This window comes from Triticum aestivum, chromosome 3A (genome assembly GCF_018294505.1).
Source record: "Triticum aestivum cultivar Chinese Spring chromosome 3A, IWGSC CS RefSeq v2.1, whole genome shotgun sequence".
NCBI lineage: Eukaryota > Viridiplantae > Streptophyta > Magnoliopsida > Poales > Poaceae > Triticum > Triticum aestivum.
The window spans coordinates 734,218,636-734,237,362 of NC_057800.1; the positions used below are offsets into that span (position 1 = coordinate 734,218,636).

Here is an 18,727-nt window from a genome sequence, read left to right on the forward strand (position 1 = left end):
GTAGAGCACAAATCCTAACAAAACTTAAAAGAGCATAAAAATACAGAGGCCTCCCACCAGCAAGGGCCAGGATCCACCGTGCCTCCACGTCCATAAGACCACAGCAGACGAGGTAGACCGGCAGTAACACGGACGGGAGGTAGACCGGCAGCAACACTGACGGGAGGCACGAGAAACCCTAGCCAAAGAGTCCTTAGAGCATCTCCAACCGCGCCCCCAACAGGCCCTCCCCGAGCGATTTTTCCGCGTTGGCGCCCAAAAATCGGCCTAGTCGCGTCCCGAGGAGTTCGTTTTTCGCCGGTTTGGGACGACACTGGCGCCAGCGGACCCAGGCCGAACCCGGCGTGCTGGAGGCGCCCGGGGGCGCCGAGGCGAGCGATTTTGGCGCAAAAGAGCCGCGGGCCCGCTGAGTCAGCGACGCGCGCCTTGTCTTCCCTCAGGACGCCTCGGTTTCCCGCGGGGAATCAATGGCAAGGCTGCCGCCGGTCAGCCTTGCCATTGATTCCTCACGGGCGGCGCTGCGACGCCTTTCCGACCTCCACGAAGACACACGGCGTGAGCTATAAAACCGGCACCTCCCCTCGCCTCTAGCCACACCAGACCGAGCCCAAACCAGCCGCCGAGCTCTGCCTCTCTCCCCGTCCGCCGCCGTTCCTCCCCTTCGCTCTCTCCCCAAGCCCAGAGCGATGGCCGAACGCTTCCCCGGCGACGCGGCAGCGGCCAACGGCTTCGGCCGCCGCTCGCTCTACGAGTAGGAGGCCTACCTCTTCTTCGAGGCCAACATCCCGGCGCCGCCGGACATGCGCACCGAGCCGACGCGGTGGAGGCTCAGCAACGGAGGCGTCCCCATCCCCTCGGTGCCCGACGTCGACGCACGCCCCGCCATCTTCGCCGCCGAGGTCGACCGCGTGCGGGCGTCCCTGACGGAGGAGCAGCGCACCCTCCCCCAGTACGCCGCCGACAACCACACATCGTGGGCGGCGTACTTACAGCGCCAGCAGCTGCAGTGGCTGGCGTCCATCAACGGGACGCCGGTGGTGGGGGGCACGAAGAACAGCGAGGGGCGCCGCCTATGGTTGGCGCCCCCGGCCGCACCCTCCACGAGGTACTCCAATACCTGGAGGACGGCAATGACCCGCCGCTGGCGTACCCTACCGCGGCGGCCGCCCCCCCCCCCCCCCCCCCCGCCGGAGCGCCGGGCAATGGATGCCCAGGAGGTTCGGCTCCTCCTCGTCTTGCTCCTCTCAGTCCTCCTCCATTCCTCCGGCTCGCCGGCGCTGCTCGGCGTCAAGGCCGAGCCCGTAGCGGAGACGCCGCTCAGCCGGCGCACCCGCAGCGCCGGCATCGTCATCAACAAGGGCGGCAGGCGCGCCCCCTCCGCGCTACGTCAAGCCAAAGACGGAGCCGGGCCTCGCCGCCATGAAGACGAAGCCGGGGCTCCCCGTCGTGAAGGTGGAGCCCGGGCTCGCTAGCGGCGTGAAGGAGGAGCTCGACGACGCAGCGGCCCTGAATTGGGCGCGTGAAGACTAGGCACACACGGAGTTGGAACGCCAGCGCCTCGCCTACGAGCGGTTCGAAGCTCGGCGCTGTGGCCGGGACGAGGTAGGCGTCGTCATCCTCGACGACGGCGACGACGATGCGCCGCCGCCACCGGTCTGCCAGGGCGATGCCGGGCAGGGGTCCAACAGGGGCAGCCGCGTCAAGAAGGAGAAGGCCGCCGACGACGTTGGCAACTTCGCCGCGCTCAGCGACTTCTTCGCCCCTTAGTTCGGTTTTTTAAACTTATGTAAACGTCAAACATGTCAAATATATGTCAAGTTTGTCGAACTTTAGCCAAACGTTTTGTCCAATTTGCCAAACTTTGTCCAATTCTTTTTTTAATAAAAAACCACGTCTGGGGGGCGACCCGGCTGGAAACCCACTCACCCCCATGCCAATTTTAGCGCCGGCTCGTCCCTAGGCAGCGATTTTACACGCCCCTGGGGGCCAACGGCTGCTCTTAGGTTTAGCTGGATTATTCAGACCCTGAACATTCCAAAACAGCCCCTCCGGGTTGTGGTTCCATACACACAGGTAGGACACGGACCACCTGACAACAATGGTCTCACCTCATGCTGACCTCCATATTTGTCTCGGCCAACCCTCGCGCGGCCGCAAGGACTTGCCGAGCAACGAGACAAACCTTGACATGTTGCTCCTTCGGCGGCGGCGTGCCAAAAAGTTCCTTGAGCTCAATCACTTTAGGCACATAGCACTTACATTAATTTCTGGTAAAAAAAACAAGGTTTATTTTTCTTTCCCACACCAACCACCCAGCCTCTGCACCTCTGACATTACAATCTTGGGAGTGGGAAACCACAGTAAAATCCAATGAAACCAGGGATGCCATCATCGCCACCCAAACAACACCATCAACATGTAATTTAAGCACCCCCGTGATACGTGTGAAACAAACCCAGTACAGAGGTTTGACTGGAGCTAACTCGTGTAAGAAAGCAAGGCCTGGGAGCAGCCCGGCAGGAGGCGATGCCGCACGCCAGCCAGCGACAGCAGTTCTCGGACAGCCAGCCAGTCCTCAGTCCTCACCCCAGGCATCATCGCGCGCAGCTTGTCGGGCGGTGATCCGGCTCCTCCTCGCCTCCTCCTGCTCCTTCCGCTCACCTGCATCGATGGTCGTGAACTGCTTTAGCCCCATCCCGTGGGCGATCAGCCTCTGCGCCGTTCTCGCGGATGTCTTTGGTCTTGGTGTCGGCGGTTCTAGGTCTGCAGTTCAACATGAAAAGCAACATAAGATGGAAGTAAGGAGCTATGCACTACACACGATCCCTAGGGAGAAGAAGATTAAACTGAAAAGGATTAGCACAAGGAACAAGCTGTTACCTGTACCGTCGATTTTTGCCAAGAGATCGTCATTATCCTTTAGTGACCGTACTTTGTATCTTGGAGGCACGCAAGCTTGTGCCTCCTTAGCTACAGTCGTACATGACAACAGGCCAACATGTCAATAGGCCAGAATAGAATCAATAAAGCCAGAAAACAGAAGTGCAGAGGCCTTGCAAGTTCAAATCATCAGCATGAAGTTCAAGTTTCAGCAGGATGGGAAAAAAGGTTGAACAAGCATGAAAGTATAAGCTTCAACAATGAACCGAGACTAACAGTAAATTATGCATTCTGCTTTCTACTAAATCATGAATTCTGCTCCCTACGAAATTATGCATTCTGCTCTGTAGTTCGGACTTCAGAAATACCATGTTCTGTATGCACACATATCAACATTACACATACATCATGATTTAAATGGTGGAACACAACCTAATTGGGATAAGGGAACTGTGTCAATTTGTACTTTTTCTCTTTAATCATGCTTTGTACATTGTATCTTGGAGGCACAGAAACCTGTGGCTCATTAGCTACAGTGCAATAAGTCAGAATGAAGCAATCAGAATGCATCGATTAAAGCCAGAAAACGTAAGTAATAAAAAGCTTGCAAGTTCATATGATCAGCACAAAAGCTAAGGTTCAAAAGACTGAAGGAACACTGAACCAGCACGACAGTGAATAGCTTGAGCAATAAACCAAAGACTAATAGTCAATTATGCGCTTGCTGTCTAGGTTGGACTTCATAACTGTCATGTTTTGACTGAGCGCACATATCAAAATTACACACATATCATGAAACCAACAAAGTCCCGCACAGCCGAGTTGGAACAAGGGGATTGCAATGGTTTCCTCTAATAATTTAGCCATGGATTTACGGTGAGCTATCATAACAGTTTGGCCAAAAATCTGGAGAACCGCCCTTCTGCAGGAAATAATTGTGAAAATGAAAATAATGCTTGTCCAATGCACCATATTTGACATCAGAGCTTTGCTTCCACAGGTGGAGTCGTGTACTTGTACATTTCGATAATAAAAAAGTCTAGGTTACACAAGAATGTGGCAACAGTTTCTAGATCAAGGTATACGAAGAAAGATACAGAAAGACTACTCCAAGTAAGTGTAACAACCAAATTACCAGATGATGGGGTCCGGAAAACTGCAAGTGCAACAGAATCATTGACCCAGCGGATGGCAACTCCATGGTCTCCAAACTTCTCAAAGATCCTTTCCAAATCTGTTGTGCGTGTGCTAGGTGCGAAGTCATAAAGAACAAGGGCGTGCCTTGTCCCAAATCGTTTTGCAGCTGCAAAACCAAACACAGAGCAAGAGTTTAGTTTACCCACGATGAGCAAGCTAACTAGACAGAGAAGATTAGTCATCCTGAATAAATTACCATCCTTGTTATCCTTCTCATCCGCATGATCCTTTGATCCACCATGAGCTGGATCAGACCCTTTGTCATCCAGATCCCTCTCTGAACCGCACTGGTCGCTGTACAGAACACTCTTATCATAAAGAAAGGAACCCCTTCCCCTCCTCTTGGTCCCTGAAGATGAAGTGCTACTTTTCTCTGAAGAACTACAAGGTGTTGTCACCCTCGCCTCTTGCACGAGGGGGCGCACCGGTGTCTCGTCGCCACGGTCCGCAATAGCCTCCCAATCTGCATATGCGTCAGAGGAAGAATGTTAAAGTCTCAGTTTTTCCGAGCTGTTTCCAGCTTAAGCACAGAGACAGAGGCTACTAGAATAATACCATCATCTTCATCTTCGTCCTTCCCGTCGATGCTAGCTGAAGCTTTCGAGTCCTTAGATCCCGTAGCAGCCTCTGGCGATGCAGAATTCTCCGCCGTCGCATGATCCCTTCAATGTACATTATCAGAAGCAGAGCAGGAGTTAGTCAGGTGGCCCAAGCAGGGAGCAACTGCAGCTGAATTTGTTCAGATCGTGTGCCACATTTGCGTGATTCGTGCTCTGACATCTACGAGATCCTGAGCTAGAAGCTAGAATTTACAGAGAAAACATCACAATTTTTGCAAATTGGCAAGTCCAGGTCGAGCAGGCCAAGATTCGGTTCAGAAGCAAGAACAGAGCTTGGGAGAGGAGGAGGAACAAACCCTAGGGACTGGGGCTGGGGGGCTTCTTTCTCGGCGCGGAGGCGGAGGACGATGGCGCGGGAGCGGATGGCGTCGGCCTGGAGGGTGTTGCCGCGGGAGGCGTGGAGGCCGGCGAGGTCGCCGAGCGCCGTGGCGAGGCGGAGATCGGCGCCCGGCGGAGGCGAGGGGGCGGCGGTGGAGAGGCTGGAGACGACGGACTCGAGGAGGGAGATGGCCCCGTCGACGTCGCCGGCGTCCACCAGGTCGTCCACCTCCTCCGTCCAGCGGTGGCCGCCGGCCGCCGCCGCCGCGTCCATCGGTGGGGTAGGCTGGGCTGGACTCTCGCGTGGACTGTAGACAGGTGGGAGACGCTAGTGGTAGGCAACTCAGGCAGTCGGGGGCCTGAAGTGTGGGCCCCGCACACAGGTGTGTGTGTCTTATGCTACAAAATTCATGTCACAGCTCATTTTGTGCTGCTTATGCTTTGCTTTTGCTTTTGTTTTTGAGGTGTGCCTATGCTTTGCTAAAGTTGCTGAATCAATTTCTCATAATTGGACCATTCTCTACTCTAAAACTTTTTTTTACCGATACCCTTCTCTAAAACTTGTTATTATTCAAACAAACTAAAAGAGTAAATTACACCGGTAGCACTCGACACGTATGTACACTTTCATCCAACGACTGGTTGACAAGGAAAAGATGCACACTTGTCTTGCCCGATCGCTCTGGCCGAAAGCCGGTCTTGCTGGGCTAAAGCTGAAGGAAATATGTCCTAAAGACAATAATAAAGTTGTTATTTATATTTCCTTATATCATTATAAATGTTTATTATTCATACTAGAATTGTATTAACCGGAAACTTAGTACATATGTGAATACATAGACAAAACTGAGTGTCCCTACTATGCCTCTCCTTGACTAGCATGCTAATCAAAGATGGTTAAGTTTCCTAGCCATAGACATGTGTTGTCATTTGATGAACGGGATCACATCATTAGAGAATGATGTGATGGACAAGACCCATCCGTTAGCTTAGCATAATGATCGTTTAGTTTTTTTGCTATTACTTTCTTCATGACTTATACATGTTCCTCAGACTATGAGATTATGCAACTCCCGAATAACAGAGCAACACTTTGTGTGCTATCAAACGTCACAACGTAACTGGGTGATTATAAAGATGCTCTACAGGTGTCTCCGATGGTGTTTGTTGAGTTGGAATAGATCGAGATTACAATTTGTCACTCCGTGTATCGGAGAGGTATCTCCGGGTCCTCTCGGTAATGCACATCACTATGAGCCTTGCAAGCAATGTGTCTAATGAGTTAGCCACGGGATGATGCATTACGGAACGAGTAAAGAGACTTATCGGTGACGAGATTGAACTAGGTATGATGATACCGACGATCGAATCTCGGGCAAGTAACATACCGATGACAACGGGAACAATGTATGTTGTTATGCGGTTTGACCGATAAAGATCTTCGTAGAATATGTAGGAGCCAATATGAGCATCCAGGTTCCGCTATTGGTTATTGACCAGAGATCTGTCTCAATCATGTCTACATAGTTCTTGAACCCGTAGGGTCCGCACGCTTAATGTTCGATGGCGATTTGTATTATGAGTTATGTGATTTGATGACCGAAGTTTGTTCGGAGTCCCGGATGAGATCACGGACATGACGAGGAGTCTCGAAATGGTCGAGACATAAAGATTGGTATATTGGACGATGTTATTCGGACACCGGATGAGTTCCGTGAGGTACCAAATAATTATCAGAGTGCCAGAGGGTTATCGGAACCCCCCGAGGGAACTAATGGACCTCAATGGGCCTTAGTGGGAAGAGAGGGAGGGACAGGAGGGGATGCCCTCCCCCTTGGGTCCGAATTGTACTAGGGGAAGGGGGTGGCGCCCCCTTTCCTTGCCTTCCCCCTCTTCCTTAGGTGGAAACCTACTAGGACTTGGAGTCCTAGTAGGATTCCCCTCTCCTGGCGCGCCCTTGGAGGGCCGGCTGGCCTCTCCTCCCCTCTTTTATATACGGGGGCAGGGGGCACCCTAGAACACATAAGATCAATTATCTTAGGCGTGTGTGGTGCCCCCCTCCACAGTTACACACCTCGGTCATATCATTGTAGTGCTTAGGCGAAGCCCTGCGCCGGTAACTTCATCATCATTGTCGCCACGCCGTCGTGCTGACGGAACTCTCCCTCGGCCTCAGCTGGATCAAGAGTATGAGGGACGTCACCGAGTTGAACGTGTGCTGGTCGCGGAGGTGCCGTACGTTCGGTACTTGGATCGGTTGGATCGCGAAGAAGTTAGACTACATCAACCGCGTTACTAAACGCTTCCGCTTTTCGGTCTACGAGGGTACGTAGACACGCTATCCCCTCTCGTTGCTATGCATCTCCTAGATAGATCTTGCGTGATCGTAGGTAAATTTTTTGATATACTGCGTTCCCTAACAGTGGCATCCGAGCTAGGTCTATGGGTAGATGTTATATGCACGAGTAGAACACAAAGAGTTGTGTGCGATAATAGTCATACTGCTTATCAGCAACGTCTTACTTTGATTCGGCGGTATTGTTGGATGAAGCGGCCCGGACCGACATTACATGACAGCGTTCATGAGACTGGTTCTACCGACGTGCTTTGCACATAGGTGGCTGGCGGGTGTCTGTTTCTTCAACTTTAGTTGAATCGAGTTTGACTACGCCCGATCCTTGTTGAAGGTTAAAACAGCACACTTGACAAAAAAATGTTGTGGTTTTGATGCGTAGGTAAGAACGGTTCTTGCTAGAAGCCCGTAGCAGCCACGTAAAACTTGCAACAACAAAGTAGAGGATGTCTAACTTGTTTTTGCAGGGCATGTTGTGATGTGATATGGTCAAGACATGATGTGATATAATTTGTCGTATGAGATGATCATGTTTTGTTAAAGTTATCGGCAACTGACAGGAGTCTTATGGTTGTCTCTTTATTGCATAAGATGCAAGCGCTATATAATTGCTTTACTTTATCGCTATGTGATAGCAATAGTTGCAAAAGCAATAGTTGGCGAGACGACCATGTGGCGACACGTTTATAGACATCAAGAAGATGGACATCATGGTGTCATGCCAGTGACGATGGAGATCATGACGGTACTTTGGAGATAGAGATCAAAGGCACAAGATGATGATGGCCATATCATGTCACATATTTTGATTGCTTGTAATGTTTATCTTTTATGCACCTTATTTTGCTTTGTACGACGGTAGCATTATAAGATGACCCCTCACTAAATTTCAAGGTATAAGTGTTCTCCCTGAGTATGCACCGTTGTGATAGTTTGTCGTGCCGAGACACCATGTGATGATCGGGTGTGATAAGCTCTACGTTCATATACAACGGGTGCAAGCCAGTTTTGCACACGCGAAATACTCGGGTTAAACTTGACAAGCCTAGCATATGCAGATATGGCCTCGGAACACTAAGACCAAAAGGTCGAACGTGAATCATATAGTAGATATGATCAACATAGTGATGTTCACCATTGAAAACTACTCCATCTCACATGATGATCGGACATGGTTTAGTTGATATGGATCACGTGATCATTTAGATGACTAGAGGGATGTCTATCTAAGTGGGAGTTCTTAAGTAATATGATTAATTAAACTTTAATTTATCATGAACTTAGTCTTGATAGTATTTGCAAATTATGTTGTAGATCAATAGCTCGCGTTATAGCTCCCCGTTTTATTTTTTTGATATGTTCCTAGAGAAAAATAAGTTGAAAGATGATAGTAGCAATGATGCGGACTGGATCCGTGGTCTGAGGATTATCCTCATTGCTGCACAGAAGAATTATGTCCTTGATGCACCGCTAGGTGACGGACCTTTTGCAGGAGCAGATGCAGACGTTATGAATATTTGGCAAGCTCGGTATGATGACTACTTGATAGTTTAATGCACCATGCTTTACGGCTTAGAACTGTGACTTCAAAAATATTTTGAACGACATGGAGCATATGAGATGTTCCAAGAGATGAAATTGGTATTTCGGTCTCATGCCCGTGTTGAGAGGTATGAGACCTATGACAAGTACTTTGCCTACAATATGAAGGAGAATGGCTCAACCAGTGAGCATGTGCTCAAAACGTCTGGGCACTACAATCACTTGAACCAAGTGGGGGTTAATCTTTTGGATAGTGATTTATAGAGTTCTCTAGTCACTATCACCAAGTTACTAGAACTTCATGATGAACTATAATATGCAAGGGATGACGAAAATGATTCCCGAGCTCTTCACGATGCTAAAATCAGCGAAGGTAGAAATCAAGAAAGAGCATAAAGTGTTGATGGCTAACAAGACCACTAGTTTCAAAAAAAGGGCCAATGGAAAAGAAAGGAAACTTTAAGAAAGAATGGCAAGCAAGTTGCCACTCCCGTGAAGAAACTCAAAGCTAGACCTAAGCCTGAAACTGAGTGCTTCTACTGCAAAGGGAATGGTCACTGGAAGTGGAACTACCCCAAATACTTGACGGATAAGAAGGATGACAAAGTGAAATATATATTTGATATACATGTTATTGATGTGTACTTTACTAGTGTTCATAGTAACCCCAGGGTATTTGATACCGGTTCAGTTGCTAAGATTAGTAACTCAAAATAGGAGTTGCAAAATGAACAGAGACTAGTTAAGAGCGAGGTGACAATGTGTGTTGGAAATGATTTCAAGCTTGATAAGATCACCATCACACACTCCTTTTACCTTCGGGATTAGTATTGAACCTAAAATAAATGTTATTTGGTGTTTGGCGTTGAGCATGCATATGATTGGATCATGTTTATTGCAATACGATTATTCATTTAAATCAAAGAATATTTGTTATTCTGTTTACATGAATAAAATCTTCTATGGTCATACACTCAATATAAATGGTTTATTGAATCTCGATTATAGTAATACACATATTCATAATATTGATGCTAAAAGATGCAAAGTTAATAATGATAGTACAACATACTTGTGGCATTGCCGTTTAGGTCATATTGGTGTAAAGCGCATGAAGAAACTCCACGCGGATGGACTTTTGGAATCACTTGATGCTTGCGAACCATGCCTCATGGGCAAGATGACTAAGACCCCGTTCTCCGGAACAATGGAGCGAGCCACTGACTTATTGAAAACAATACATACTGATGTATGTGGTCCAATGAGTGTTGAGACTCGCGGCGGGTATCGTTATTTTCTGACCTTAACAAATGATTTGAGCAGATATGGGTATATCTACTTAATGAAACACAAGTCTGAAACATTTGAAAGTTCAAAGAATTTTCAGAGTGAAGTGGAGAATCATCGTAACACTAGTAGAAAAAGGGCCATTTGTCCCGGTTCTAGAGGGCCTTTAGTCCCGGTTCTGGAACCAGGACTAAAGGGTCGTTACTAAAGCCTCCCCCTTTAGTCCCGGTTCTTACACGAACCGGGACTAAAGGCCGTCCACATGGCCGCTGTCTGGTAACACCAATCGGGACTAAAGGTATTTTTACGAAAAAATTAATCTTTTTTAATTTTCAAATTTCTGAATTATTTTCCAATTTAATCTCTAATCACCCTCATCACTGCTCAATTTAACCTCTAATCTCTAATCACCCCTCATCATTCCAAATCATCTAACTTTCAGGTCGGTCACCCATCCTCTCACTACTCCAGCCTAAGCACACTTAACTTCCGGGTTCTATTCCCCCTCATTTCCAAGTCTGCACTTGTTGTTTTCCTAACAATAGTAAGATGTCAATCCTATTAACCCTCAGGAGTTTAGCTTGAGCATGAAGTCACACGTTTCACTGTTTGAGTTTGAAACTATTATTCTAAAAAACAATAATTATTTAGTAACACTAATATTTCTTAAATAAGTAGTTTGACCATTGTTTGACCACAGTTTGACCAGATTTGACCAAAATTCAAAAAAATGAAATAATTATTTTGTAACACTAATATTTTTGAATAATTATGTAGTAACACTAATATTTCTTGAATAAGTAGTTTGACCATAGTTTGACCACAGTTTGACCAGATTTGACCAAAATTCAAAAAAAACTGTAATAATTATTTAGTAACACTAATATTCTTGAATAATTATTTAGTGACACTAATACTTCTTGAATAAGTAGTTTGACCTGATTTAACCAAAATTAAAAAAACTAAAATTTGAGCATAACTTTTTTTCCTTTTAGAATTTGAGGATTCTAAAAATTTGCAAATAGGCCGTAGGCTATCAAAATTGGATGCGGATTTTCGTGCTGAACATTTTGATATATTATACGTTTTTTCGACATCATATGCAAAAGTTTAGCCGTTTTACTTTTTCATGACACTTTTTTGCAAAGCATGTCCAAATTTAAGTTTTTTAATTTTCCTAACTAGTAGATGTAGTAATATAACTACATCTCGAAGGATTTTATTTTTAAAGTTTTTATCATTTTCTTTTGCTTTTTACAAAACTGAAAAGGCGATCCACGGGGGGGTGGGGGGTAGAGTTTGAAAATGGGACCTTTAGTACCGGTTTGAGACACGAACCGGGACTAAAGGGCATTGCACCTTTTAGTCCCGGTTCGTGTCTCAAACCGGGACTAAAGGTCTAACCTTTAGTCCCGGTTTGAGATACGAACCGGGACTAAAGGGCATCGCACCCTTTAGTCCTGGTTCTGTCTCAAACCGGGACGAAAGGGCTCATTTGAACCGGGATTAATGCCTTTAGCCGCATGAACCGGGACCAATGCTCACATTAGTCCCGGTTCGTGACTGAACCGAGACTAATGGGCTTATCTGGCCCGAACGAAAGCCCTGTTTTCTACTAGTGTAACAAGAAAATAAAGTTTCTACGATCTGATCGTGGAGGCGAATATTTGAGTTACAAGTTTGACCTTCATTTAAAATAAAGTGGAATAGTTTCACAACTCACGCCACCTGGAACACCATAGCGTAATGGTGTGTCCGAACGTCGTAACCGTACTATATTAGATATGGTGCGATCAATGATGTCTCTTACCGATTTACCACTATCGTTTTGGGGTTATGCATCAGAAACAACTGCATTCACGTTAAATAGGGCACCATCTAAATCCGTTGAGATGGCACCAGATGAACTGTGGTTTGGCAAGAAATTTAAGTTGTCGTTTCTTAAAATTTGGGGCCGCGATGCTTATGTGAAATCTATGAAAGCTTTTTCCATGCAATGAGGCAACAATTTTTTGTTGTAATAGGCAACGAGGAAAGCTACAACCAGGAAGACGACAAAGTGTGCCCGACGACGACCGGTTGCGAATTTGTTGCAACCGGCAGTGGAAAGCTACCATTGGCGACCAAATTTGCTGCAACTGGTGTGCGGTGGTCCAGCCGACATGCGGTAGTGTGACGAGCGGAGACATGGATGACCACAGCGACATGGGTTTGCTATAACCGGTGCGCTTTTTTTCTACCACCGCGTTGATCGCGTGCTATGAGTAGTGCGGCGACAAGGAGCTGCTACCTCGACGACCGATATTGGAACCGGCGTGATCCATTGTGCAGGTACTGCACCCATCGGGAAAAAAGCTTCAACCTTGGTGGGAGAAGGCTTGAACCGTCAAGGACATAAGGTCCTTCCAGCGGGAGACAAACGGGGAGCTGCGAATGGGGGTGAGGTATCAAGTGCATGGCGGAGGGTACCATGGTCACAGCCGGAGACGAATTGGTGTGCAGCGGTCCAACCGGCATGCGGTGGTGTGGGTGGGGGCTGGTGCCTGGTGGTGCGGGTTCCCCTGGAGTCCGCGTGGTACGGAAGAAGATGATGGTAAAAGACGATTGGATAAGAGTGCTTCTGTCACCTGTTTTTTTTTTTGAGTGGTGCTCCCGTCACCTAGTACTTGCATGATCCAGTGATCGCAAGGCCCGCATGCATTCGGCGCCCCGGAAGCAAACATTTCACATATCTATATCTATATCTATACTAATATAAAAAGACTCAAAGGGGCAGATCCAATTAATCTCAACCATCAAATCATGTCAATCGAACGACCTAGACTGCTTCAATGTCGAAGACTCAACAAGTTTAGCGTGAAGTTAATTTCATGCCAAATATAATACTAATCACATAATAACACGCAAATAATATCCTACTTAATATCCGCATGCATTTAATATACTTTCAAATTAACGTGCATTGCACATACACATTGATTAGTAGTATTAAGTATCACATGTCCTTACTACAAATATAAAGTGTATTCTACTTTCTACCATATTTCTCCATAGTGTCCAAATAGAAAGTGGTGATTGATTATCTACCTCTGTAGTGGAATTAGAGTTGTTATGATCTTGATTCATAACCAATGTTTCACTGATCTACGTCCTTCATGTTGAAGAGAAACAACTACATTGTTTATCTATAATAACTGTGCATGATTCCCCTGCTTCTTGGGTACAATCAAACTAACTTGGTCTCTCATGACTTCAAATGTGTTTTACTCATTCTTCTCCATTAATTGGGCATGTGGTTCTATCTAAACGTTTCTTGAAAATCCATATGTTCCAGTTTTATTGTCCAATAGTGGCAAGCATTTTCTGAATTCATAATAGTCATATGCACAGTTGCATCCCAAGTTCTCACAGATATCAAACACCTAATATATTAACATCATATTTCTTCTATTCAAAAAAATAACATAAAAATCTCTTCAATGCTTTTCAGCATCCATGTTTTGAAAATCACTAGCCCGTGCGGACAGAGTTGACTAATTTTTTTAGACAAACACATGTTTGACTAGTTTTTTTTTGAGACAAACACAGGGTTGACTAGTATAACAAACTAACTTTTTCATCGCGCAGTGTGGCCCTTGGCCACCCGTTGTGTAGAGCATTTGGTTGTTCGGCGTTGCCCTTTGGTACATCTGGACAATTCATATATTTTCTCTCTTTCTTGTGATTTTTTTCTGAACAATGCACCAATCACCATGCGTGTAAGCAGGAAGGGAATACGTATTCTGAATTTGATATTCTCTACGTGCTCTCGATTTTTTTTGATATTCTCTAAAACAATAAATAAATAAGCTAAGCTGAACGTATAGGAGATTAATATATTCTCACACTTATTTCATTACACAATACGTACATACATAGTAGATCGGATATTGAGTACACATGATCTATAGTATACCCAACTTAGTTAGAGCCGATGGATGTACTTCTTATCTATAGAAGAGTAACCTCACAGAATAATCTATATCGATATCCAGCAAGCATAATCACTAGCTCTGCTTGATGAGTGTACACCCATCAGTTGTTGCTGTTGTTGGTCGACGCGGATACATCGGCCGCTGGCGGGCATGGGCATGGCGGCTTGGGCTTGGGCTTCGGCGGACACGGCTTGGGCTTGGTCTTGGGCTTGGGCTTGGGCGCATGAGGAGGGCACGGCCGCTTCGGCGGGGTTGGCCTCGGCGGCTTGGGCTTCGGTGAACCACCGTGGTTCGGAGGTGTGGGCTTTGGCGGCTTGGGCTTCGGAATTACGTACATGGCGGCAGCTTGACGCAGGTCTCGGAGACGCACATCTGGTAGCATACCGGCGGCAGGGCCTTGTAGCAGTCCACGATGCACGCCTTGTTGCACTTGCAGTAGCTCTCGTACCCGCCGGCGACGTGGACGGCTGCACCACCATCGGTGGGGTGCACGATGGCAGCGGTACCGTCGATGGAGTTGACGGGGACGGAGGCGGCCGCTGCACCGTTGTCGTCCACGGCTTCTGCTGCATGCAGGACGGGGTTGCGGTAGCCGCCGCACTTCTGCTGCATGCAGGAGGAGTAGCACTGCCAGCAGTGGGCTTCCTGGGGACCCGCTGCCCCCGCCACGGCGGAGAGTGCCGCCACGGCCAGGAGGGCGGCGAGCTTGGCCGCCGCCATGGTGACTATGTATGCTTCGCCGGCGAAACGTACGTGTGCGGAGACGGAGATCGATGGAGCGTGGATGGCTCTGCAGAACAAAGGTGGTGTTGTATATATACAGCGCGCGTGTACATCTTCTTCGCGGGTATCATACGTCGTCGTCATGCACGCAGATGGAGTGCACGGGGCAGTACGAACTGAACCAGTTGGCCGGCGCGCGTACGTCCGGCGAATTAAGTGCAGAACGTACGTGCCTCCATGCTTAATTTGCTCTTCACATGCGTCGCGCGTGAATGCATTTGGTTAATTTGTTCGACCGTCTCCTGCGCATCATCGGTCACACGTTTTGCACAGCTCTGCCATCCCTCCCTAAACTGCGGTCTTTTCCTTTCCACCCTTCGAGAGAGACTAGCTGACATGGTTTACCTCCTGTTTGAGATCACAAAGTTGTGACCGTGGGAGGTTAACAAAGTTGGCATTTCTTTTCTAGAAAAGGAGGATTAGAGCATCTACAGCCGGGCCTGGCAAATCCGAGCCCCTATATGTCTGTGGATGCGCCCGGCACGCCCACGGACAGAGTCGGACAACCCCTCATATGTAGGGCCCGGTAGCCACACACGCCTCAAATCCGAAACCTCAAATTCATGCCAATACATGCATGCCCATCATACACGTCAACGTCACACGTAAACAACACATGTTGGTAGCGAAAATACATAGTTTGGACATAAAATTTATGATAAGTATGTTGGGAAACGTTGCAGAAAACAAAAATTTTCCTACGGTTTCACCAAGATCCATCTATGAGTTCATCTAGCAACGAGTGATCGGATTGCATCTACATACCTTTGTAGATCACGCGCGGAAGCGTTCAAAGAACGGGGATGAGGAAGTCGTACTCGACGTGATCCAAATCACCGGAGATCCTAGCACCGAACGGACGGCACCTCCGCGTTCAACACACGTACGGTCAGCGTGACGTCTCCTCCTTCTTGATCCAGCAAGGGGGAAGGAGAGGTTGATGAAGATCCAGCAGCACGACGGCGTGGTGGTGGATGCAGGGGTCACCGCAGCAGGGCTTCGCCGTTCTACTACGAGAGGGAGAGGTGTTGTAGGGGAGAGGGAGGTGCCAAGACTCAAGGGTGCGGCTGCCCCCTCCCTCCCCCCTTTATATAGGCCCCCCTAGGGGGTGCGCCGGCCCTAGGAGATGGGATCTCCAAGGGGGGGGGGCAAGGGGTGGAGTGCCCCCAAAGCCAGGTGGGGCACCCCCCCACCTTAGGATTCCCAACCCTAGGCGCATGGGGTGGGCCAAGGGGGGCGCACCAGCCCACTATGGGCTGGTTCCCCTCCCCACTTTGGCCCATGGGGCCCTCCGGGATGGGTGGCCCCACGCGGTGGACCCCCGGGACCCTTCCGGTGGTCCCGGTACAATATCGGTGACCCCCGAAACTCTCCCGATGGCCGAAACTGCACTTCCTATATATAATTCTTCACCTCCGGACCATTCTGGAACTCCTCGTGACGTCCAGGATCTCATCCGGGACTCCGAACAACTTTCGGATTACTGCATATTCATATCTCTACAACCCTAGCGTCACTGAACCTTAAGTGTGTAGACCATATGGGTTCGGGAGACATGTAGACATGACCGAGATTGCTCACCGGTCAATAACCAACAGCGGTATCTGGATACCCATGTTGGCTCCTACATGCTCAATGATCTCATCGGATGAACCACGATGTCGAGGATTCAAGCAACCCCGTATACAATTCCCTTTGTCAATCGGTACGTTACTTGCCCGAGATTCAATCGTCGGTATCCCAATACCTCGTTCAATCTCGTTACCGGCAAGTCACTTTACTCGTACCGTAATGCATGATCCCGTGACCAGACACTTGGTCACTTTGAGCTCATTGTGATGATGCATTACCGAGTGGGCCCAGAGATACCTCTCCGTCATACGGAGTGACAAATCCCAGTCTTGATCCGTGTCAACCCAACAGACACTTTCGGAGATACCCGTAGTATACCTTTATAGTCACCCAGTTACATTGTGACGTTTGGTACACCCAAAGCACTCCTACGGTATCCGGGAGTTACACGATCTCATGGTCTAAGGAAAAGATACTTGATATTGGAAAAACTCTAGCAAACGAACTATACGATCTTGTGCTATGTTTAGGATTGGGTCTTGTCCATCACATCATTCTCCTAATGATGTGATCCCGTTATCAATGACATCCCCATGTCCATAGCCAGGAAACCATGACTATCTGTTGATCAATGAGCTAGTCAACTAGAGGCTCACTAGGGACACATTGTGGTCTACGTATTCACACATGTATTACAATTTCCGAATAATACAATTAAAGCATGAATAATAGACAATTATCATGAATAAGGAAATATAATAATCATTTTATTATTGCCTCTAGGGCATATTTCCAACAGTCTCCCACTTGCACTAGAGTCAATCATCTAGTTACATTGTGATGAATCGAACACCCATGGAATTCTGGTGTTGATCATGTTTTGCTCTAGGGAGAGGTTTAGTCAACGGATCTGCTACATTCAGGTCCGTATGTACTTTACAAATCTCTGTGTCTCCTTTTTGAACACTTTCACGAATGGAGTTGAAGTGACGCTTGATATGCCTGGTCTTCCTATGAAACCTGGGCTCCTTGGCAAGGGCAATAGCTCCAGTGTTGTCACAGAAGAGAGTCATCGGGCCCGACGCATTGGGTATGACTCCTAGGTCGGTAATGAACTCCTTCACCCAGACTGCTTCGTATGCTGCCTCCGAGGTTGCCATGTACTCCGCTTCACATGTAGATCCCGCCACAACGCTTTGCTTGCAACTGCACCAGCTTACTGCCCCACCATTCAAAATATACACGTATCCGGTTTGTGACTTAGAGCCATCTAGATCTGTGTCGAAGCTAGCGTCGACGTAACCCTTTACGACGAGCTCTTCGTCACCTCCATAAACGAGAAACATTTCCTTAGTCCTTTTCAAGTACTTCAGGATATTCTTGACCGCTATCCAGTGTTCCTTGCCGGGATTACTTTGGTACCTACCTACCAAACTTACGGCAAGGTTTACATCAGGTCTGGTACACAGCATGGCATACATAATAGAACCTATGGCTGAGACATAGGGGATGACACTCATCTCTTCTATATCTTCTGTCATGGTCGGACATTGAGCTGAGCTCAATTTCACACCTTGCAACACAGGCAAGAACCCCTTCTTAGACTGATCCATATTGAACTTCTTCAATATCTTATCAAGGTATGTGCTTTGTGAAAGACCTATGAGGCGTTTTGATCTATCTCTATAGATCTTGATGCCTAATATATAAGCAGCTTCTCCAAGGTCCTTCATTGAAAAACTCTTATTCAAGTAGGCCTTAATATTGTCCAAAAGCTCTATATCATTTCCCATCAAAAGTATGTCATCTACATATAATATGAGAAACGCTACAGAGCTCCCACTTACTTTCTTGTAAACGCAGGCTTCTCCATAAGTCTGCATAAACCCAAACGCTTTGATCATCTCATCAAAGCGAATGTTCCAACTCCGAGATGCTTGCACCAGCCCATAAATCGAGCTTGGAGCTTGCACACCTTGTCAGCATTCTTAGGATCGACAAAACCTTCCGGCTGCATCATATACAGTTCTTCCTTAAGATACCATTAAGGAATGCCGTTTTGACGTCCATTTGCCATATCTCATAATCATAGTATGCGGCAATTGCTAACATGATTCGGACGGACTTCAGCTTTGCTACGGGAGAGAAAGTCTCATCGTAGTCAACCCCTTGAACTTGTCGATAACCCTTAGCGACAAGCC

At 47.5% G+C, this 18,727-nt stretch overlaps 1 protein-coding gene and 1 pseudogene across 1 annotated transcript; both read right to left on the reverse strand.

Moving 5' to 3' along the window:
* Positions 1-2,239: 2,239 nt before the first annotated feature.
* On the reverse strand, positions 2,240-5,388 carry LOC123063595 (uncharacterized). The gene is made up of 6 exons (XM_044487440.1): positions 4,994-5,388; positions 4,633-4,739; positions 4,274-4,540; positions 4,016-4,183; positions 2,881-2,970; positions 2,240-2,763 (listed from the first exon to the last, which is right to left on the reverse strand). Exons 1-6 carry the CDS (start codon positions 5,287-5,289, stop codon positions 2,576-2,578), a joined length of 1,116 nt encoding a protein of 371 aa, XP_044343375.1. The 5' UTR covers positions 5,290-5,388; the 3' UTR covers positions 2,240-2,575.
* An 8,670-nt stretch (positions 5,389-14,058) lies between these two features.
* Positions 14,059-15,069, reverse strand: LOC123063596 (formin-like protein 10; annotated as a pseudogene).
* Between the last annotated feature and the right edge of the window lie 3,658 nt (positions 15,070-18,727).